The following is a 17,681-nucleotide window of genomic DNA, read 5'->3' as shown; positions in this document are numbered from 1 at the left end:
TGGACAAACCTTAGGACCACTGAATTGGAAAGAACAAGCACAGATTTATCTGAAATCTGCCAGTCAACTTCATTTCAAGATTTCACACTGTAAAAGAATTGTACTCAGGAGCACGAAAAGAGGCAATGTTGTAGTTAAAGGTGAGGTAGGCTACTAATTGGAAACTGGTATTGGGCGTATGATCACGAAAGCATGACAGCTAAGTCTAATGTTAATGAATCCTTTACCTACTGATATTGGCATGAATGTAAACCCACAGAAACTTAAACATGTTGACAAATTACTAGGAAAGCACTTCGGAAAAGATTGGAAAGGAATGCCTCTCTTAAGTGGTATGTCGAAGTCATCAATAAGAACGTTTGTAGTGAAAATGAACAAGCTGTTAATGATTATTTATGAATGTGATTGTTTTGAAGACCCTTGTGGTAAACCAGAGGTTATTTGGCCAGAAATACAGTGAAGCAAGAACTGAAATGAATGTTAAAAATTGTTAACAAAATATAAGAATAGCCTTATTTCTTTCATATTTTAATTATATTTCTTTTAAAATGGAAGTTTACTTCCGTGTCATCCTGCAACTTTTTTTTCAAATATTGGGATAGTTCGTTTCAAAAGTGGACAATTACATGGATATTTGTATCAAAAATGGACAAAAGCCAATCTCGGTTTCAGAAATGGACATCGTCATATTTGAACGTGTTTTACATTGACTTAGACTGAAATTCCTAAGTGTCGACCATGATTTTCTTGTTCATAGGGCTAGAAATATGACACACAAAAATTTTCACACATGTAACGGGGGTTAGAGAAACAAAAATGGGGCTATACTGAAAAATTAACAAAATGGCTTTTGTCCATGTTTGATACTAGGCACCTCAAATAACTTATTTCTTACAACGTAAAGTAAAAATGACGTGGATTTCTGCCCTCTTCCTTTCATTATTTTCTGCCTCAATTTCAAACACGTGTATCGCCGCAGTGATCAAGAGTGATTGGGAGAACTTCGCTCAGCCTTCACGGCTTGTGACGTAATCACAACGTCATTGTGGTTGAATAGCATACGCTCATCCCCTGACTGCCTGCCTGCCCCTGCCCCCTTACAGTGCTGGGCATCCGCGGGTCCGAAATGCCCAGCGTGAGCACGTCTGCTCTAACACAACCAAAAACTTTTATAACTGAAATAAAATCCCACTCCAGTGAGTCATACTTAGTTACATGATTGTAGTAATAATAATAATAATAATAATAATAATAATAATAATAATAATAATAATAATAATAATAATAATAATAATAATAATAATGTCCTAATACGATCAACGAAAGACTAGGCATGTACAGTTCACTTGTATCCTGCTGTACCTCTTAACACTCTTTTAAATGACTCTGAGGCTAGTATTCCTCTGACGTCATCCGGTAAACGGCTCCATTCTCGTGCGGCGGACACAGAAAATGAGTTGTTATATGTGGCAGTTCGATGGCGAGGAATGACAAGCAGGTTTTATGTTTAAACCCTTGTATTTCTGTTATGAATATTCGAAAAGTAACGGAAACGCAAAAAAAAAAAAAAAAAATGGTAAGATGGGGAAGATATAAGAACTCTGTGGAGGAGAGACGAGTTATGACGGTTACGAAGAACGTTGAGTCGTACATGCAGACGTTCAAAATTGTCATCGACGTGGACTTCAACACTAACGTTCTTCGTGAATACGCATTCGATTAGTATATCGATGTTGCCTTTGTCACCTAAGTATTTTGCAGTAATGGTTGCTGCGTTTTGTGGAATGCCCTCACATGCATCGCAGTTATAGACGTGAACAGCACTCTTATGCATGCAAACCGGCTCTTACTGGTCCACTACGACGTTTTATAGAACAACTGTCACCATAGCATTCAGAGGGTTGGAACACTTGCACGGAGTGATACTTGGCACTGAGCCTTTTACTCTACCTGATGAGTCAGGAGTAGGATGGTGACACTTGCACGGAGACTTTCACTTTCTAACATGAGTTAGAAGTAGGCTGGTCATACTAACATAAATTTTGTATACCTAATCTAATTTGATAGGTACTTTGACGAAGATGCACATAAATACTGTCCTCTCCTGGAAATCCAATACCACATGCGTAAATGCTTCATCATGTAAGAAAATGACTCAAAAATAATAAAATAGTCTTCGGCTCGCCAGGTGCAGGTCTTTTTCATTTGACGTCCGTAGGCGACCTGCGGGTCGTACACCCAGCCCCCGCGCCAGCGGAATGAACCCAGAACCCATTATGGTTGAACTTGCCGACCCCGCCGGGAATCGAACCCTGGACCCTTGTGACTAGAGGCCAGCACGCTAACCATTTAGCCATGGATCTGGATAATAAATTCCATAAAATGGCCACATAATGACTTACAACTTTACAAAAGGACCTAATAATATAAAATGGCCAAAAATGACCTAATACATTAGCATTTCTTTTTTTTTCTATTTGTTTAACGTCGCACTAACACATCGAAGGTTTTCGGCGACGGAAGGGTGGGAGATTGGGAAGGTAGCAGCCGTGGCCTTCATTAAGGTACAGCCCCAGCATTTGCTTGGTGTGAAAATGGGAAACCACGGTAAACCATCTTCAGGGCTGAGGACAGTGGGGTTCGAACACACTATCTCCCGAATGCAAGCTCATAGCTGCGCGACCCTAACCGCACGGCCACTTGCTCGGTTATTAGCATTTCTACAATGTGGGAATTATGATAAGGATTTCTATACAAGTTAGAAATGTCTATTTAGAACCAATTACGCGTAAAAGATGACATGTCATAAAAATCCTAGGTCTGGTAATCACGGTAGTGAATTTAGATGTAATTTATAAGTAACTGTTTATTTTATAAATGCCGGCCCCACGGTGTATGAGTAGCGTGCCTGCCTCTTACCCGGAAGCCCTAGGTTCGATTCCCGGCCAGGTCAGGTTGGTTGGTTCGAGGTGATTAGATTAGAATTGAGGAGCTATCTGATGGCGAGATAGCGGCGCTGGTGTAGAGAGCCAAGAATAACTACCGTGAGGATTCGTCCTGCTGACCACACGTCACCTCGTAATCTGCAGGCCTTCGGGCTGAGCAGCGGTCACTTGGTAGACCAAGGCCCTTCACGGGCTCTTGCGCCATGGGATTTATTTTTCTGGTTAATTATATACATTGTAAGAGACATTTAGCTGACTTAGCGCCATTTCCAGAAAACACCACGGGGAGGTAGTCTCTTTGCGTTCCCCCATAGATATATTTTTTCACTTTATGCAAGTTCAAGTTTTTTATTTTTTAAGTGCTGATTCAACATATTTGCATTATTATCCAGTGGTATTCCATTGTCACGTTTTTTCTTTATTAATTATAATTCAGAATATTTATACAAAATTTACAATATTTACATGATTTACAAATCCTGTAATATTCCAGTGTAGTTTCACTGCAGTTTCTGAGCGTAAGCAACACAAACTAGGAATGCTCTTAGTTTGCCATCAACTTCAAGCCTTTTTAAGGCTTTTGAAATCCTCTTGTCGATCTCCACTTCTGATTTCTTTCTTCTCTTCCCATAGATATTCAAAACTATCCTGTCTAATTGGTGACCGTAGTACTCTGCGCCATCTTGAAGAGTCTTGATCAGCGAATGTACATTCGGGTGCCCACTCGAAATTAAACTGTTTATTCTTTGGTTCCAGCCTTCAGAAACGTTATTGGTCCGATGCCACCTTCCACAACAGTTCCACATATTCCTTGGCATGTGCTCGTTTTCCAGCCATTGATCGACGATATAGTCGTAAAACACCTGTAGATTCTGATTTTCAGGCGTGCTCTCCTGAATACATAGCCAATCATCATCAATCATTTCTAGGAGAATGTGCGCTAGTGCTGAACACATTCGAATATGAAGTCCAATTTCTTCATTTTCCCCGTACGCAGTAACAAGACAAGGCCACGATCGTGTACTTTCCTGCATAGACACTGATTAAAATGATAGCTGCAACCAAAAATCTCAGCTCGAGGAAACAGCGTTTTAGCTGATTGGACGATGGCGATTTCGAAGTCCATAATAAGTGTCACAGGGTTCCATCCTGGTACGTTGTTTTTTACAGCTTCGAAGAAACGAGCATATGTATCTCGTTTCTTGTTTGGTAACAGCGCGCAGACACCTTGTATCGTGTTGGTTTCTTCCCAAGAACTTCCAAGATCGGCGTGGATGATAACTGTCCAAACTGTTTGATCTTTTGAATGTCCCGTCGACAAAGAATGAAAAGCAACTTGATAAAGCAGATTTTCATTTCTTGCTGGCAAACACTAATATCCTGTCTTTAGGCCCCCTGTTGTCTTCAAGTAGGAATTTTCCACCGTCGTTCATTGCTGTGTGTCTCCTGTATTACACCTCCAGAATCGATCGGGTCTTGTGTAGGTCTCATTCTTTTCGTCAGAAGCGATGTAATGATTGTTTGGCACTTCTATGCGATGGCAGCGTTGACACAAGGTCATAGCGTCTTTTGAAGAGCTGGCCTACTTCTTCGGTGTAAATTGTTGAAATCGTACTGTTTGTTTCCCTTCCCCCCCCTTTTTTTTTTTTTTTTTTTTTTTTGCAATTACTACATTTTTTCACTTCATTGCCCGCGTCGTCCGGAATGCAAATATGACTTGTCTCGCCTAAAACTATATTATCTTTCGTTGTTATTCTTCCTTTACATTTACTTTTCTTGAAATATACGCACCGCCAATAAGTCATTTGATCTTTATTGGTATAGTCCACAATATACTGATGCCCATTGTAAATCAATAAAGGCTTTCCCTTGGTGGTCTCAGACAACTCCATAGCTGCAGAGCAATTATCACCAGTTCAACATGGAACACTAGATGTCACACAGGTATCAACTGTAGCAATGAACTCCACTTACCGGGTGGGCCTTCCCCTCCCCTGTTTCTGCACTACAACCCTCCTTGGGCCTCCGTGCAAGTGTCGCTGTTTGAAATAGCCATGCTTAGCAATTTCCGGGAATTTTTGGCTTTCCGTGCAAGTGTCAACACATTCCATCTCCGTGCAAGAGTCACAACTTCAGCATTCAGAGACAAATAAAGGATCCGGCGCGGTTCCGCCCATTCGAATATGGGGATGTGTCTTGCGAGTTACTTTTAGTTAAGCACGATAAACATACCAGTTGGAGTGTACGTTGAGTATAATAATTTGACATCCCTCCGCATTGTTAGCAGCCAATCGACCACAAAAGTAAGGGCTAAAGCCACATTACACACACTCGTGCACATTTGTAAACAGGGTTGATAACTAACTATTCCTGATCTTTAAAGGTAATATTCGGGAGATAGTAGGTTCGAAACCCACCATCGGCAGTCCTGAAGATGGTTTCCCGTGGTTTCCCATTTTCACACCAGCGAATGCTGGGGCTGTACCTTAATTAAGGCCACGGCCGCTTCCTTCCCACTCCTAGCGCTTTCCTGTCCCATCGTCGCCATAAGACCTATCTGTGTCGGTGCGACGTAAAGCAACTAGCAAAAAAAAAAGTAATAACAATGACTAATATGTTATCTGATCCTTTTTAGGACGTTCCCATGACCGGTCCTTCTCACTGTTCCGTGTTGGCGAGTTCGCCAGCGATGGTCTCCAGACGTTTGCTGAGTCGGGAAAGTCTGATGGACTGGAGGCTCTTAGTCAGGCAGAGGCTGGGGTCTTCGATGAGTTCGGAGCACCTCCAATAGCCACTGGTCAGGGACAGACAGAAGCAGAGTTCTTCACCGATGGTAATCACACTAAGGTAATGTTCATTATTGTAAAAGGTCGATAGAAATATAGTTCAAGTTAAACTGAGCGATGTCTCGGAACCATTAAAGAGAAGTGAATTTCCACGTCATTGATTTGTTGTTGTTGTTGTTGTTGTTGTTGTTGTTGTTGTTGTTGTTTGGGTCATCATTCCTTACTCTGGTTTGATACCGCTCTCCATGCCACCTTATACTCTAACTTTTTCATTTCTATGCAACTGCTACATCCTATATCTAGTGTAATATGTTTGTCATATCCATGCCCTGGTCTAACCCCTGCAGTTCATATGGCTTACACTCCCCTCAAAAACTAACTGAAAAAGTGCTGGGTGTCTTAAGATGTGCCCTATGCTTATATTTCTTTTCTTCTGGTCATTTTTAGCCAAATCGTTCGCCTCTCACCAATTCGATTCAGTACCATTTCATTCGAGACTCGACCTTCTTATTTCACCTTCAGCATTATCCTGTACCTACTAGTTATGTTTCACTTCTATACAATGCCACGCTCCAGACGGAAGTCTTCGAAAACTACTTTTAGATTCCTATATCAGTGTTCGAAGTGAGCAAATTTCTTTTCTTAAGAAAGGCCTTTCTTACTTCTGCCATTGTTAGTTATTCTACTACCCACGTAACAATATTAATTTTCTTCCTTTAAGACTTCATATCCTAATCTAATATGTCCTGCATCACCTGACTTCGTTCGACTGCACTCCCTTACATTTTTTTACTTATTTATTTTCATACTGTATTCCTTCTCCAACATTGTGACCATGCCCTTCAGCAATTTCTCCAATCTTCTGTGATTCAAATAAAATAATATCATCTTCGAATCTCCGAGTTTCGATTTCCTCCCTTAGATTCTGATGTCCTTTCCAAATTCCTCCTTGATTTCCTTTACTTCCTGTTCCATATAAACACTGAAATGGAGAGGGGACAAACTGCAGCCTTGCCTCCTTTCTGGACTGTTGCTTCATTTTCATACCCCATAAGAGGTTCTAGAAAATCCTCCTTTATCGGTGTCTGATCTCGATCATGTTCAGAATCTCAAATAGCTTGGTCCAATCAATGTTATCAAATGCCTTTTCTAGGTTTACGAATGAAATGTACGTGGGCATGTCCTTCTTAATGCGATCCTCTAACATCAGGCGTGAAGTCAGGATTGCTTCACGTGTTCCTGCATTTCTTCTGAAGCCAAACTGATATTCTTCCAACTCAGCCTCAACTTGTCTTTCCATTCTTCTGTAAATATTACATGTAAATTTTTTGCAACCTTGAGAAATTAAACTAAAGGTGCATTAGTTTTCACACTTGTTAACGCCTGCTTTCTTGGGAAAAAGTACACTGACTGACAGAGCAAATGCAACACCAAGAAGGAGTGGTTCGAAAGGGATGAAAGTTGGGGAAAAAACAGAGACGGCACGGACGAATAATTGATGTTTATTTCAAACCGATATGCAGGTTACACAGTGCGCACGGCATCGACTCAGTAGGATGTAGGACCACCGCGAGCGGCGATGCACGCAGAAACACGTCGAGGTACAGAGTCAATAAGAGTGCGGATGGTGTCCTGAGGGATGGTTCTCCATTCTCTGTCAACCATTTGCCACAGTTGGTCGTCCGTACGAGGCTGGGGCAGAGTTTGCAAACGGCGTCCAATGAGATCCCACACGTGTTCGATTGGTGAGAGATCCGGAGAGTACGCTGGCCACGGAAGCATCTGTACACCTCGTAGAGCCTGTTGGGAGATGCGAGCAGTGTGTGGGCGGGCATTATCCTGCTGAAACAGAGCATTGGGCAGCCCCTGAAGGTACGGGAATGCCACCAGCCGCAGCACATGCTGCACGTAGCGGTGGGCATTTAACGTGCCTTGAATACGCACTAGAGGTGACGTGGAATCATACGCAATAGCGCCCCAAACCATGATGCCGCGTTGTCTAGCGGTAGGGCGCTCCACAGTTACTGCCGGATTTGACCTTTCTCCACGCCGACGCCACACTCGTCTGCGGTGACTATCACTGACAGAACAGAAGCGTGACTCATCGGAGAACACGACGTTCCGCCATTCCCTCATCCAAGTCGCTCTAGCCCGGCACCATGCCAGGCGTGCACGTCTATGCTGTGGAGTCAATGGTAGTCTTCTGAGCGGACGCCGGGAGTGCAGGCCTCCTTTAACCAATCGACGGGAAATTGTTCTGGTCGATATTGGAACAGCCAGGGTGTCTTGCACATGCTGAAGAATGGCGGTTGACGTGGCGTGCGGGGCTGCCACCGCTTGGCGGCGGATGCGCCGATCCTCGCGTGCTGACGTCACTCGGGCTGCGCCTGGACCCCTCGCACGTGCCACATGTCCCTGCGCCAACCATCTTCGCCACAGGCGCTGCACCGTGGACACATCCCTATGGGTATCGGCTGCGAACTGACGAAGCGACCAACCTGCCCTTCTCAGCCCGATCACCATACCCCTCGTAAAGTCGTCTGTCTGCTGGAAATGCCTCCGTTGACGGCGGCCTGGCATTCTTAGCTATACACGTGTCCTGTGGCACACGACAACACGTTCTACAATGACTGTCGGCTGAGAAATCACGGTACGAAGTGGGCCATTCGCCAACGCCGTGTCCCATTTATCGTTCGCTACGTGCGCAGCACAGCGGCGCATTTCACATCATGAGCGTACCTCAGTGACGCCAGTCTACCCTGCAATTGGCATAAAGTTCTGACCACTCCTTCTTGGTGTTGCATTTGCTCTGTCAGTCAGTTTATAACAACATTCTGTCTAAAATCGGATGGCACTTCTCCTGTATCATAGATCTTAAACACTAAATGGAAAAGCCTCGCCATGGCGGTTTCTCCTAAGGCAGACTGTAATTCTGATGGTATGTCATCTATTCCAGGTGCCTTGTTCATATTTAGGTCTTTCGAAACCCTGTCGAATTCTGACCTTACACTTGGGTCTGTACATTCGCTATATGTTAACTAGCCCGAAGTCAATAATAATAATAATAATAATAATAATAATAGTTCGTGGTGTGAGTTTCTGTAGTCACGGCGTAGTTCGTGAACCATGGACTAAGGCTGAGTGGCCTAGTAAGTGGTCCTGAGAATCGGGATACCAGTTGCTATGGAATGGGAGTGGGCGTATCGGACGTACTGCGAGTCATGGCCCACCTTGTGCTCAGGCGGCTAGGACTACGATTCACCGGTGGTCCCCAACCCGCTAAAGGAGAGATCCTCACTGGGGCATTGTGTAAGTAGGGTATCATCTTGCTTCACAAAATTTTCGTCGAGAACGCTCAGAACGTTTTAAGAAAGCCTCGGACCTGTAGGAATAACAGAGTCCCACTTCCATTTGACAGACGAGAGACTCCTTGGAAACAACTTGGCGAACGAAATGGAATTCGATTGGGAGCTATCAATATTAGTGGAGCTTATGGAAGAAAGAAAGTAGAACTGGCTGAGTCAGCAAAGAGGATGCGTCTGGATGTGTTAGGGGTTAATTCAATTCAGGTAGGGGGAGATAACGAGGAAGAGATAGATTATAAATTGTCCTAGACGAGTATTAAAAAGGGAAGGTCAGAGTGTAGTGTAGGACTGTTCATTACGAATACTATTGCACACAGCATAGTTTCTGTTGGGCACATAAATGTGTCAGTGATGCGGGTAGATTTGGTACTTGGAGGAATTAGGACTAGAATGGTCTCAGTGTATTTACCATGTGAGAGTGCAGATGAGGATGAAGTTGACAAGCCTTATAAATCATTGAGTGGCATTGTATTCAGGCTCATCAGCAAGGATAGGATAGTGATAATGAGCTATTTCAATGCGAGAGATGGAAATAGAACTGCAGGATATCAGAGGGTGATGGCTAAATAGGCCTATGGGGTAGATATGGAACTAAAAGCGAAGTGTTTAATGGACTTCTGTGCTAGTATGAGATTAGCGGTTTCGAATACATTATTTCACTGCTACACATGGGAGGGTAGGGGCACCAGCTCCATAATAGACTATATCTTAGCAGACTTCGAATTTAGGGAATCTGTTAAGAATGTGCAGATTTTCCAGGGATTTTTCAATGATACGGACCACTGCCTGATCTGTAGTGAACTTATTATCTCTACGCCTAGTGTCAATTTTACGTTACCCACGTATCAGTAAACGAAATTTATTAAATTATAAGTCGCATTGCACTTACAACCGATATTAATTCAATCTATGTGAACAACATAAACATAGGAAGCCATTACTCACTCGCATCATGATGCGGCTTGGCCACTGCTGTCAACCCCCTGCATCCACACTTCTCCCACCATAGCATATTTTACATTGAAAACACAAAATCCTCCTACCTTGATTTGGTTGTTAACAAATCAACACATGTAAAAAATGTATATACATACAAGTCAGAATACATACAAAAATGAGGGATATTTACAATACAATGAAAACCTACTGAACAATAAGCTCAACAATTACAAATCTAATCTTTCAGGCACCTTCATCTGCCTGCCACTCCTGGTAGTCCTTGGCATTCCTTCACTCTCAGAAAGATCCTGGGATTCATCAGTTTTGTCTGATGTCCTAACTTCCTCTACCCAGTCAGACGAAACTTCTAGAAGGTATACCCTTGGAATGGGCCTAAGTAAGAGAGATGTTGCAGTCTGCAACCGTACTAAACGATTGACATTGTCTTTACCCGGCAAAATTTCAATAATTCGTTCCAAGGGCCAATTTATACGCTTGGCATTATCGCTCCCTACAAGGACTTTATTTATTTATTTATTTATTTATTTACTTCTTTCTTTCTTTCTTTCTTTCCTTCTTTCTTTCTTTTGCCTTTGTAGGTGGCGAAGTTAGGGCTATTGGCCCTCTCTCACACTAAACCACTGTAGTGATACATCATTGGGAGCAGAGTTTGAGTACATAATATTGTATAGTAAATAATAACCTACACAAAAATACATTTCTAACCCACATTCATTCGATCTTCCAGTCATCCAAGTTAGTCAGCTGCATTCAGCAGGTAGTCTCGGCAAGCAGTCTTAAATTTAAGTAATGAGGTGGAATTTCTGACACTGACAGGCAGGGAATTCCAAAGTCTACAACCCATCACAACAAAGGAATTATTGTACATAGGGGATCGGTGAACAGGAATAGAAAGGGAGGAACCAGAGCGGGTATTACTGCTGTGAAAGGAGGACAGATGTTGCAGTCTGCAACCGTACTAAACGAGTGACATTGTCTTTACCCGGCAAAATTTCAATAATTCGTTCCAAGGGCCAATCTATACGCTTGACTTTGTCTCCTAGTTTGATTTTGCTCTGTTTTTTCTTTACTCCTGGCCTCAGGATTAAGAGACCTAAATACCTTACCTTACCTTACCTTACCTTACCTATGGCGCGACGGCCCGTTTTCGGGTCATGGCCTCCCCACTTGCTCTCCGCCAAACTAGTCGATCTTGCGCAGCAACTCTCCTATTCCGGATATTGAGGAAGTGTGCTGCGTCCTGATGTACCCCATCTTCCCATCTGTTTCGTGGCCTTCCCACAGGCCTTCCTCCTCCAAAGTCTCCTAGGAATACCTTCCTTGGGATTCGGTGTTCTTCCATCCTAATTAGATGACCTGCCCATTTAAGTCTCTTTATTCGAATGGCAGGCGACAGGGGTGCCTCCCCATACAGGGAATATAGTTCATTGTTATATCTAATTCTCCATTCCCCTTGTATGTAAATGGGTCCATAAATTCTCCTCAGGATTTTCCTTTCGAAAGAATCTATCTTCTCCACGGCTTTCTTTGGTAGGGTCCACGTATCACTTCCATACATTACTATACTGCGAATTAGGATTTTATATAGCACAACTTTTAGGCTCTGGTTTGTACCTCTACTTCTGAAAAGAGGTAGTACTGCTAAGTATTCTCTATTGGCAGCTTGAATTCTTGCCTGTATTTCTACCATTTCCTCATTCTTGTTGGTTAGATGTATGCCAAGATATTGAAACTTATCCACCACCTCCACTTTAGATCCTTCAGGGACAAGTTGGTCATTTGTATACTTCCTTCTCCGAGCCTGCACCATTAACTTCGTCTTTTCTCCATTGATCTTAGGTCCAATCTCTTTGCCTTCTCTACTCAAGTCTTCAAATGCTTCTTGAATTGTCCTTGTTGTTCTTCCCATCAAATTAATGTCATCAGCATTTCCAACTAGTTGAGCTGTTTTGTTTAGAAGTGTTCCACTGGTGTCCACCGTTAACTTTCTAATCAATGATTCAAGTGCCAGGTTAAATAGAATTGGTGCTAAGCCATCTCCTTGCTTCAATCCCTGATTCACTTCGAAGAAGCTGCCTACTTCAGTCTGAATTTTCACTCCCACCATCGTATTTCTCATAGTTAATTCCAGTAGTCGCACCAGCTTTTCTGGTATCTTAAACTCTCTTAATATCTCCATTAATTTATCCCTGTCAATAGAGTCGTAAGCTTGTTGAAAGTCGATAAACATCTGTACCACATCCATGACCCGTTCCCAACACTTCTCCAACACTTGTTTCACAGTAAATATCTGATCAATAGTGGATCTTCCCTTCCTGAACCCTGCCTGCTATTCTCCTAAAATTTCTTCCGCCAGGGGTTCTAGTCTCTTCTTCAGGATGGGGTGAACAGCTTATATACTGTACACAGCAGTGTAGTCCCTCTATAATTGCTACATACCAAGTTACCCCTTTCTTGTATATTGGGCATATGATGCCTTTGCGCCAGTCTTCAGGCATTTCTTCTGTATTCCACACACTCGCAATTAGATCGTATATAACTTCTTGTAGTTTGGTTCCTCCGCATTTCCACAACTCTGCAGGGATTCCATCAATACCTGGTGCTTTATTGTTTTTCAGTTGCCGTATGGCTTCTATAACTTCTTGCATAGATGGTGCTGTGACTTCCGATTCATTTGTCTCATTGTTATTCCTTGAGGTAGTTGGTGTTTTCCCTTCCATTTCTACTGAGTTCAGGAGGTGTTGGAAATATTCCTTCCATCTATCTTGGATCCCTTCTTTATCTCCCAAAAGTTGTCCATCTCTGTCCTTTCACATATTTGTTCTTGGCTTGAATCCTTCTTTCACTTCCTTAACTTCTCTATAAGCAGATAGCTATTATCTTCTTTAAATTCCTCCACCATTCTAGCCATTTTCTCATTTAATTTTCTTTTATTCTTTCTTCGACATACATTCCTTACTTCTTTATTCTGATTTTCCACCTCTTGGTTCTTCACACTTGTTGGTCTCTCGAGGCATGCTTTATATGCCTTACCTCTTTCTTCTATGGCTTTTTGGCATTCCTCATCAAACCATTCCTTTGTGTTCCTTTTGGGTGCAATGTCTAGTGTGTCCTTTGCCACGGCCTTAACGGTTTCCTTCAGAGCAACCCATTTGGTTTCGACCGTTGCTGTTTGGTCCTTATTATATTTCTCTACCAGAACTTCGGCCATTCTTTCCCCGTATCTTTCTGATACTTCCTTATTCTCCAGTTCACTAATATTGTACTTTTCTATCCTAATCACCTTAAGCTTGCCTTAACTAGGAAGTGGTCGGAGCCACAACTTGTTCCTCTGTATGATCTGACATCGATGATATTGGATGCCCATCTTTTCTCCATCACTACATGGTCTATTTGATGACAGGTCTTTCCATCCGGCGATATCCATGTTTGCTTGTGTACCTCTTTATGAGGGAAACAAGTTGACATCACTTTCATGTTTCTGCTGGTAGCAAGGTTAAGCAATCTCTGTCCATTATCATTAGTATTGTTGTGTAAACTATGGATCCCTATTATTCCTTGATATATATCTCCTCCTTCTCAATTTATGCATTTAGGTCTCCTATTATCATCTTAGCATCGTTTGATGGAATTGAATCCAGGAGTCGTTCCAGTTCAGCATAGAACTGATCCTTGTCTTCCATTGGTGCATATACATTTACGATTGTTAGATTATAAAATCGCATTTTAACACGCAGTATTGCCAATCTTTCATTTACTGCCAAAAACTGTAGCACATCACCTTTGGCTTATGTTCGTACCATAAATGCTACTCCTCCTTCTTGTGCAATCCTTGACTTTCCACTACTAAATATTGTGTGGGTTTTGGTATCCCAAATCTCATCTCTTCCTGACCATCTTGTTTCTTGGATGGCTGCTATGTCCACTTTGTTTACTTCTAGTTTCTGCGTCAGTACTTTTCAGTGCTCCGGCTCGTAGAAGGGTGCGTACATTCCATGTACCAATTGTGTAGTCCATTTCCTTTAGCTTAGCTCGTCGTCTATTAAATCCACAATTCCGAGGCATTTTCTGGGGCTTCGCAACAGTTTGTTTTCCGGAGCGAGGTTGTTAGCCTTGCTCCAACCCCCAGCTATCCTGGAGGACTGATGTTTTCTGTTAGGGTTGTCTCCCTTAGCTGATTGGTCCCTTGTGCTTTGGCAGCCAGAAGACATACATTAACTTCATCATTATTCTGTATTCTTATAAACACAACCGCTCCATAAGCTAGACCGCGGGTATCACAGAAGTGTGGATACCTACTTTACTGTCCCTTCTTACATAAAGGAACCAACGTGGTATCTTTAAGTTCCTAAGAAGTGAAAGATGTTGGTACCACGTAAAAAATTCAATTCGAGTACCAGCATGACACCCCATTCCTCCAAAGTTTCTGCAACCATAGCCTAGGAATTAGTAATATAGGACTGGCTATACCAGTTGGGTCGAAGATCTTTTGAGCAACAGAAAGGATAGTACGTTTTGTCACCTCACCTAATACAAAATTTTCCATCCATTCTAAATTTCAAGTTAGAGTATCCGAAACAGTGTCCCAAAACATTCCTAACACTCCAACTTTTACTGTGGAATCAAAACTGTAGTGATTGGGCTGTCATCCCCTTAAATTAAATTTTCCCATGTTTCATAGTACCGGTATCACTGGCTTCGCTGATGAACTGCTTTAATTCAGACTCACATTCAACACTAGTGACCACGTTGTCAACATACAAGCTTTGTTTCAGTTTCAACATGATTCCATCGTTATAGTGAGGGCTTCGCACTGTTTCGTTAATGTGATAATTGAGAACCGCACCCAAGATGAATGGGGTACATCTCAATCCAAACACCCCCCCGTTTGTGTCGAAAAATTCGAAGCTCTGGGGATTTTGCATTATTTTGCTTCCCATATAGCTGCTCTTACTTCACTGGGTAGGATGGATGGTATTTCTTCCTGAATGTCCTCTTTTGTCGTCTTGTGTTCGTGATACCGTGTGCCATTTTGGGAGTTACTTGTATATAATTCCCTGCAGAATTCTGTCGCTTGTGTCATCTGTTCTCTCGTGGCTTGTCTTTTACTATTGCTATCTTTCACTCCCAGTATTCAATGTTTGTCCGGAGTTAATTCCTTCCGAATCTTCTTTAGTAATTTTATGTTTGCCATGATTTCTTTGACCACTTCCATGTTGTGGTCTCTAATGTCTTTTTCGGATTTCCCGTTTCGTTTGTCTATTGATTTTTCTATATTCCAGCTTTTTGGGTTCGTTTTCTTTGGTTTGTGGTTTCAAACGTTCTCTTTCTTCGATCAGTCTTTTGGTGCTATATTTTAGATTTATTCTATTTCTTCTACTGTTTTACGGTGTTGATTGTTTGACTGCGAGGGATATGCAGTTTACGAGCTCTGTATAATATACTTTTGCCTTCAGATCTGTTTGTTGGTTGAGGTTGGAGGTTGTGTTGTGTTGTTGTCAATAGTATCCAATAGTAAGACAGTCTCTTTGACCTCATGAATCTAAAATATCTTCTGTATCTTGCTGGAAACCTAAAAGTTGAACCTCGCTGGAATAACATTTCCTAAACCCGAACTGCCTTCTATATAACCAGTTAGTAATTTCGCAAACGTATCTAATATAATCAGAAAGAATGATTTCCCAGAGCTTAGAAACAACAAATGTCAAATGTCAAGCTGACTGGCCTGTTTATCATCCTTTCCCTTGTATAGTGGAGCTACTACTGCAACTTTCCAATCATTTGGTATCACTCCTTCATGCAAACAGAAATAATATATTTCAGAGATGGCACTATATCCCAACCCATTGTCTTCAGTGTATCCCCAGAAATCCTATCAATCCCAGCTGATTTTCTAGCTTTGAAATTTTGTATTTTTTGTAGACTATTAGGCAATACCATATGGCTGATGAGAGTGTCATAAGGGAATTTTTAAAGAGCAACTATCATAGGTAAATTGCAGAAATTCGCCAGTATTAGTCGCCTCTTCTACCTGAACATCATCCTTATACACTACTACCTTTACATACTGCTGACTGAATACTTCTGGGGCCGATTGAAGGGATTAGTTAACGGAAGTGAAGTATAGGAAGATTGTTTACGCTTGTCCGTCTCCAGGCAGACTAAACTTTCTCTATCCTAGATGTTTAAGTAAGCAGAGATTGTTTTCAGTGGGATAATGACTGGAGAGTGATTGGGGATTTGAATGAGACCATGGAGTGGGTATGTGGGAGTGAGTTTTTTAGATCGTAATGGGTGCGTAGGAGACAGGGATCTACGTTAAGATTACATTCACTTGAACAGCAACGGCACATATAAGTTAGGGAGCCTGTTTAGAACAGTTATAGGGAGGTTCATTTGGAGAAACGGGATGGACTAGGGAGCGATGATGACAGTATAGGAAGCAGAAAGTAAAGTAAGGATGACAAAAAATGTAGTGTTTAACTGTAGAACTATAGTAAAGTAAGAAATAGAATTAAGTTTCTTAAAAATATATTTAACAGATACTGTAATGGGGATTAGATCATGCTTGAGAAGTTATATTATGGATTCGGAAATTTTCTCATGGAACTGGAGTGTTTATCGTAGAGACAGGTTAGGAAAGATAGGAGAGGGGGTATTCATACGGATGAAAGAAGAATTCCCAAACTACGAAAAAGTTAAGGAATACGAAATTCTAGTTGTAAGGCGTATCTAATAGGCGACTTGGTGTTTTTGGGATGTACAGACCTGGTATGCCTGGCGCTGACGCTGATATGGAATTGTTTTATAAGATAATCAGGTACGTTGGGTACAACATAGAAAGGAACGTTATCGTAGCGGATGATCTGAATTTACCTAAAGTTAACTGGGAAGGGAATGGGAATGACAGAAGACATGACCAACAAGTGGTGATAAGTCATAAAGAACCCACTAGAGGTAAAATATTCTAGACGTGGTGCTGACAAAACCAGATGAGCTCTATAAAGAAAACGAAGTGATGAAGCTGTCTTAGCCGTAGTTAAAAATAAATGTGGCAGAAGGAAAGGCTGTAACAGTAGGACTATTAGGCAATACCATATGGCTGATGAGAGTGTAATAAGGGAATTTTTAAAAAGCAATTATGATCAGTGGAAAAGGGTAAATAAAAATGTAAACAGCCTATGGGGTGAGTTTAAAGCAATTGTTGAGGTGTATGAAAACAGGTATGCACTTTAAGGTAGTAAGGAATTGTAAGGAACCATTATAATACAATAGAGATATAAGGAGATTAAGCAAGAGGTGAAGATTAAAAAGAACTCTTTATGAATATTTGTGGGAATAAGGAGGGATTAAAGAAACTCACTAGAAAATTGAATATAGCACACAAAAGTCAGGTAAGGATAACATGATCGCAAACGTAATTGGCAGCCATATAAATTTTAGGGAACAAGGGAAGGATATGTAAATGTGTTTTAATATAGGAACGGGTTCCGTGAAGGACATTCCAGGAATCATTAATGAGCAAGGCATGTTTATTTGCAAGTAACGACAGTTTCACATTCCCACTTAAGAAGACCACCTCTGTAAAGGACCAATTATATGGGCCATTACATCTGGTCAGCTGT

At 41.7% G+C, this 17,681-nt stretch overlaps 1 protein-coding gene across 1 annotated transcript in view; it reads left to right on the top strand.

Moving 5' to 3' along the window:
* LOC136863584 (spondin-2) overlaps positions 1-17,681 on the top strand; it is a 278,873-nt gene that overhangs the window by 130,374 nt on the left and 130,818 nt on the right. Inside the window, exon 2 of the mRNA XM_067139964.2 lies at positions 5,581-5,792. Within this exon, the coding sequence (XP_066996065.1) occupies positions 5,581-5,792 (212 nt within the window). The remainder of the gene's footprint in view (positions 1-5,580; positions 5,793-17,681) is intronic.

The sequence above is a fragment of the Anabrus simplex genome, chromosome 2, assembly GCF_040414725.1.
Source record: "Anabrus simplex isolate iqAnaSimp1 chromosome 2, ASM4041472v1, whole genome shotgun sequence".
NCBI classification, from domain to species: domain Eukaryota; kingdom Metazoa; phylum Arthropoda; class Insecta; order Orthoptera; family Tettigoniidae; genus Anabrus; species Anabrus simplex.
The sequence above is the reverse complement of the archived record's forward strand: the minus strand, read 5'-3'. Positions and strand labels throughout refer to the sequence as shown.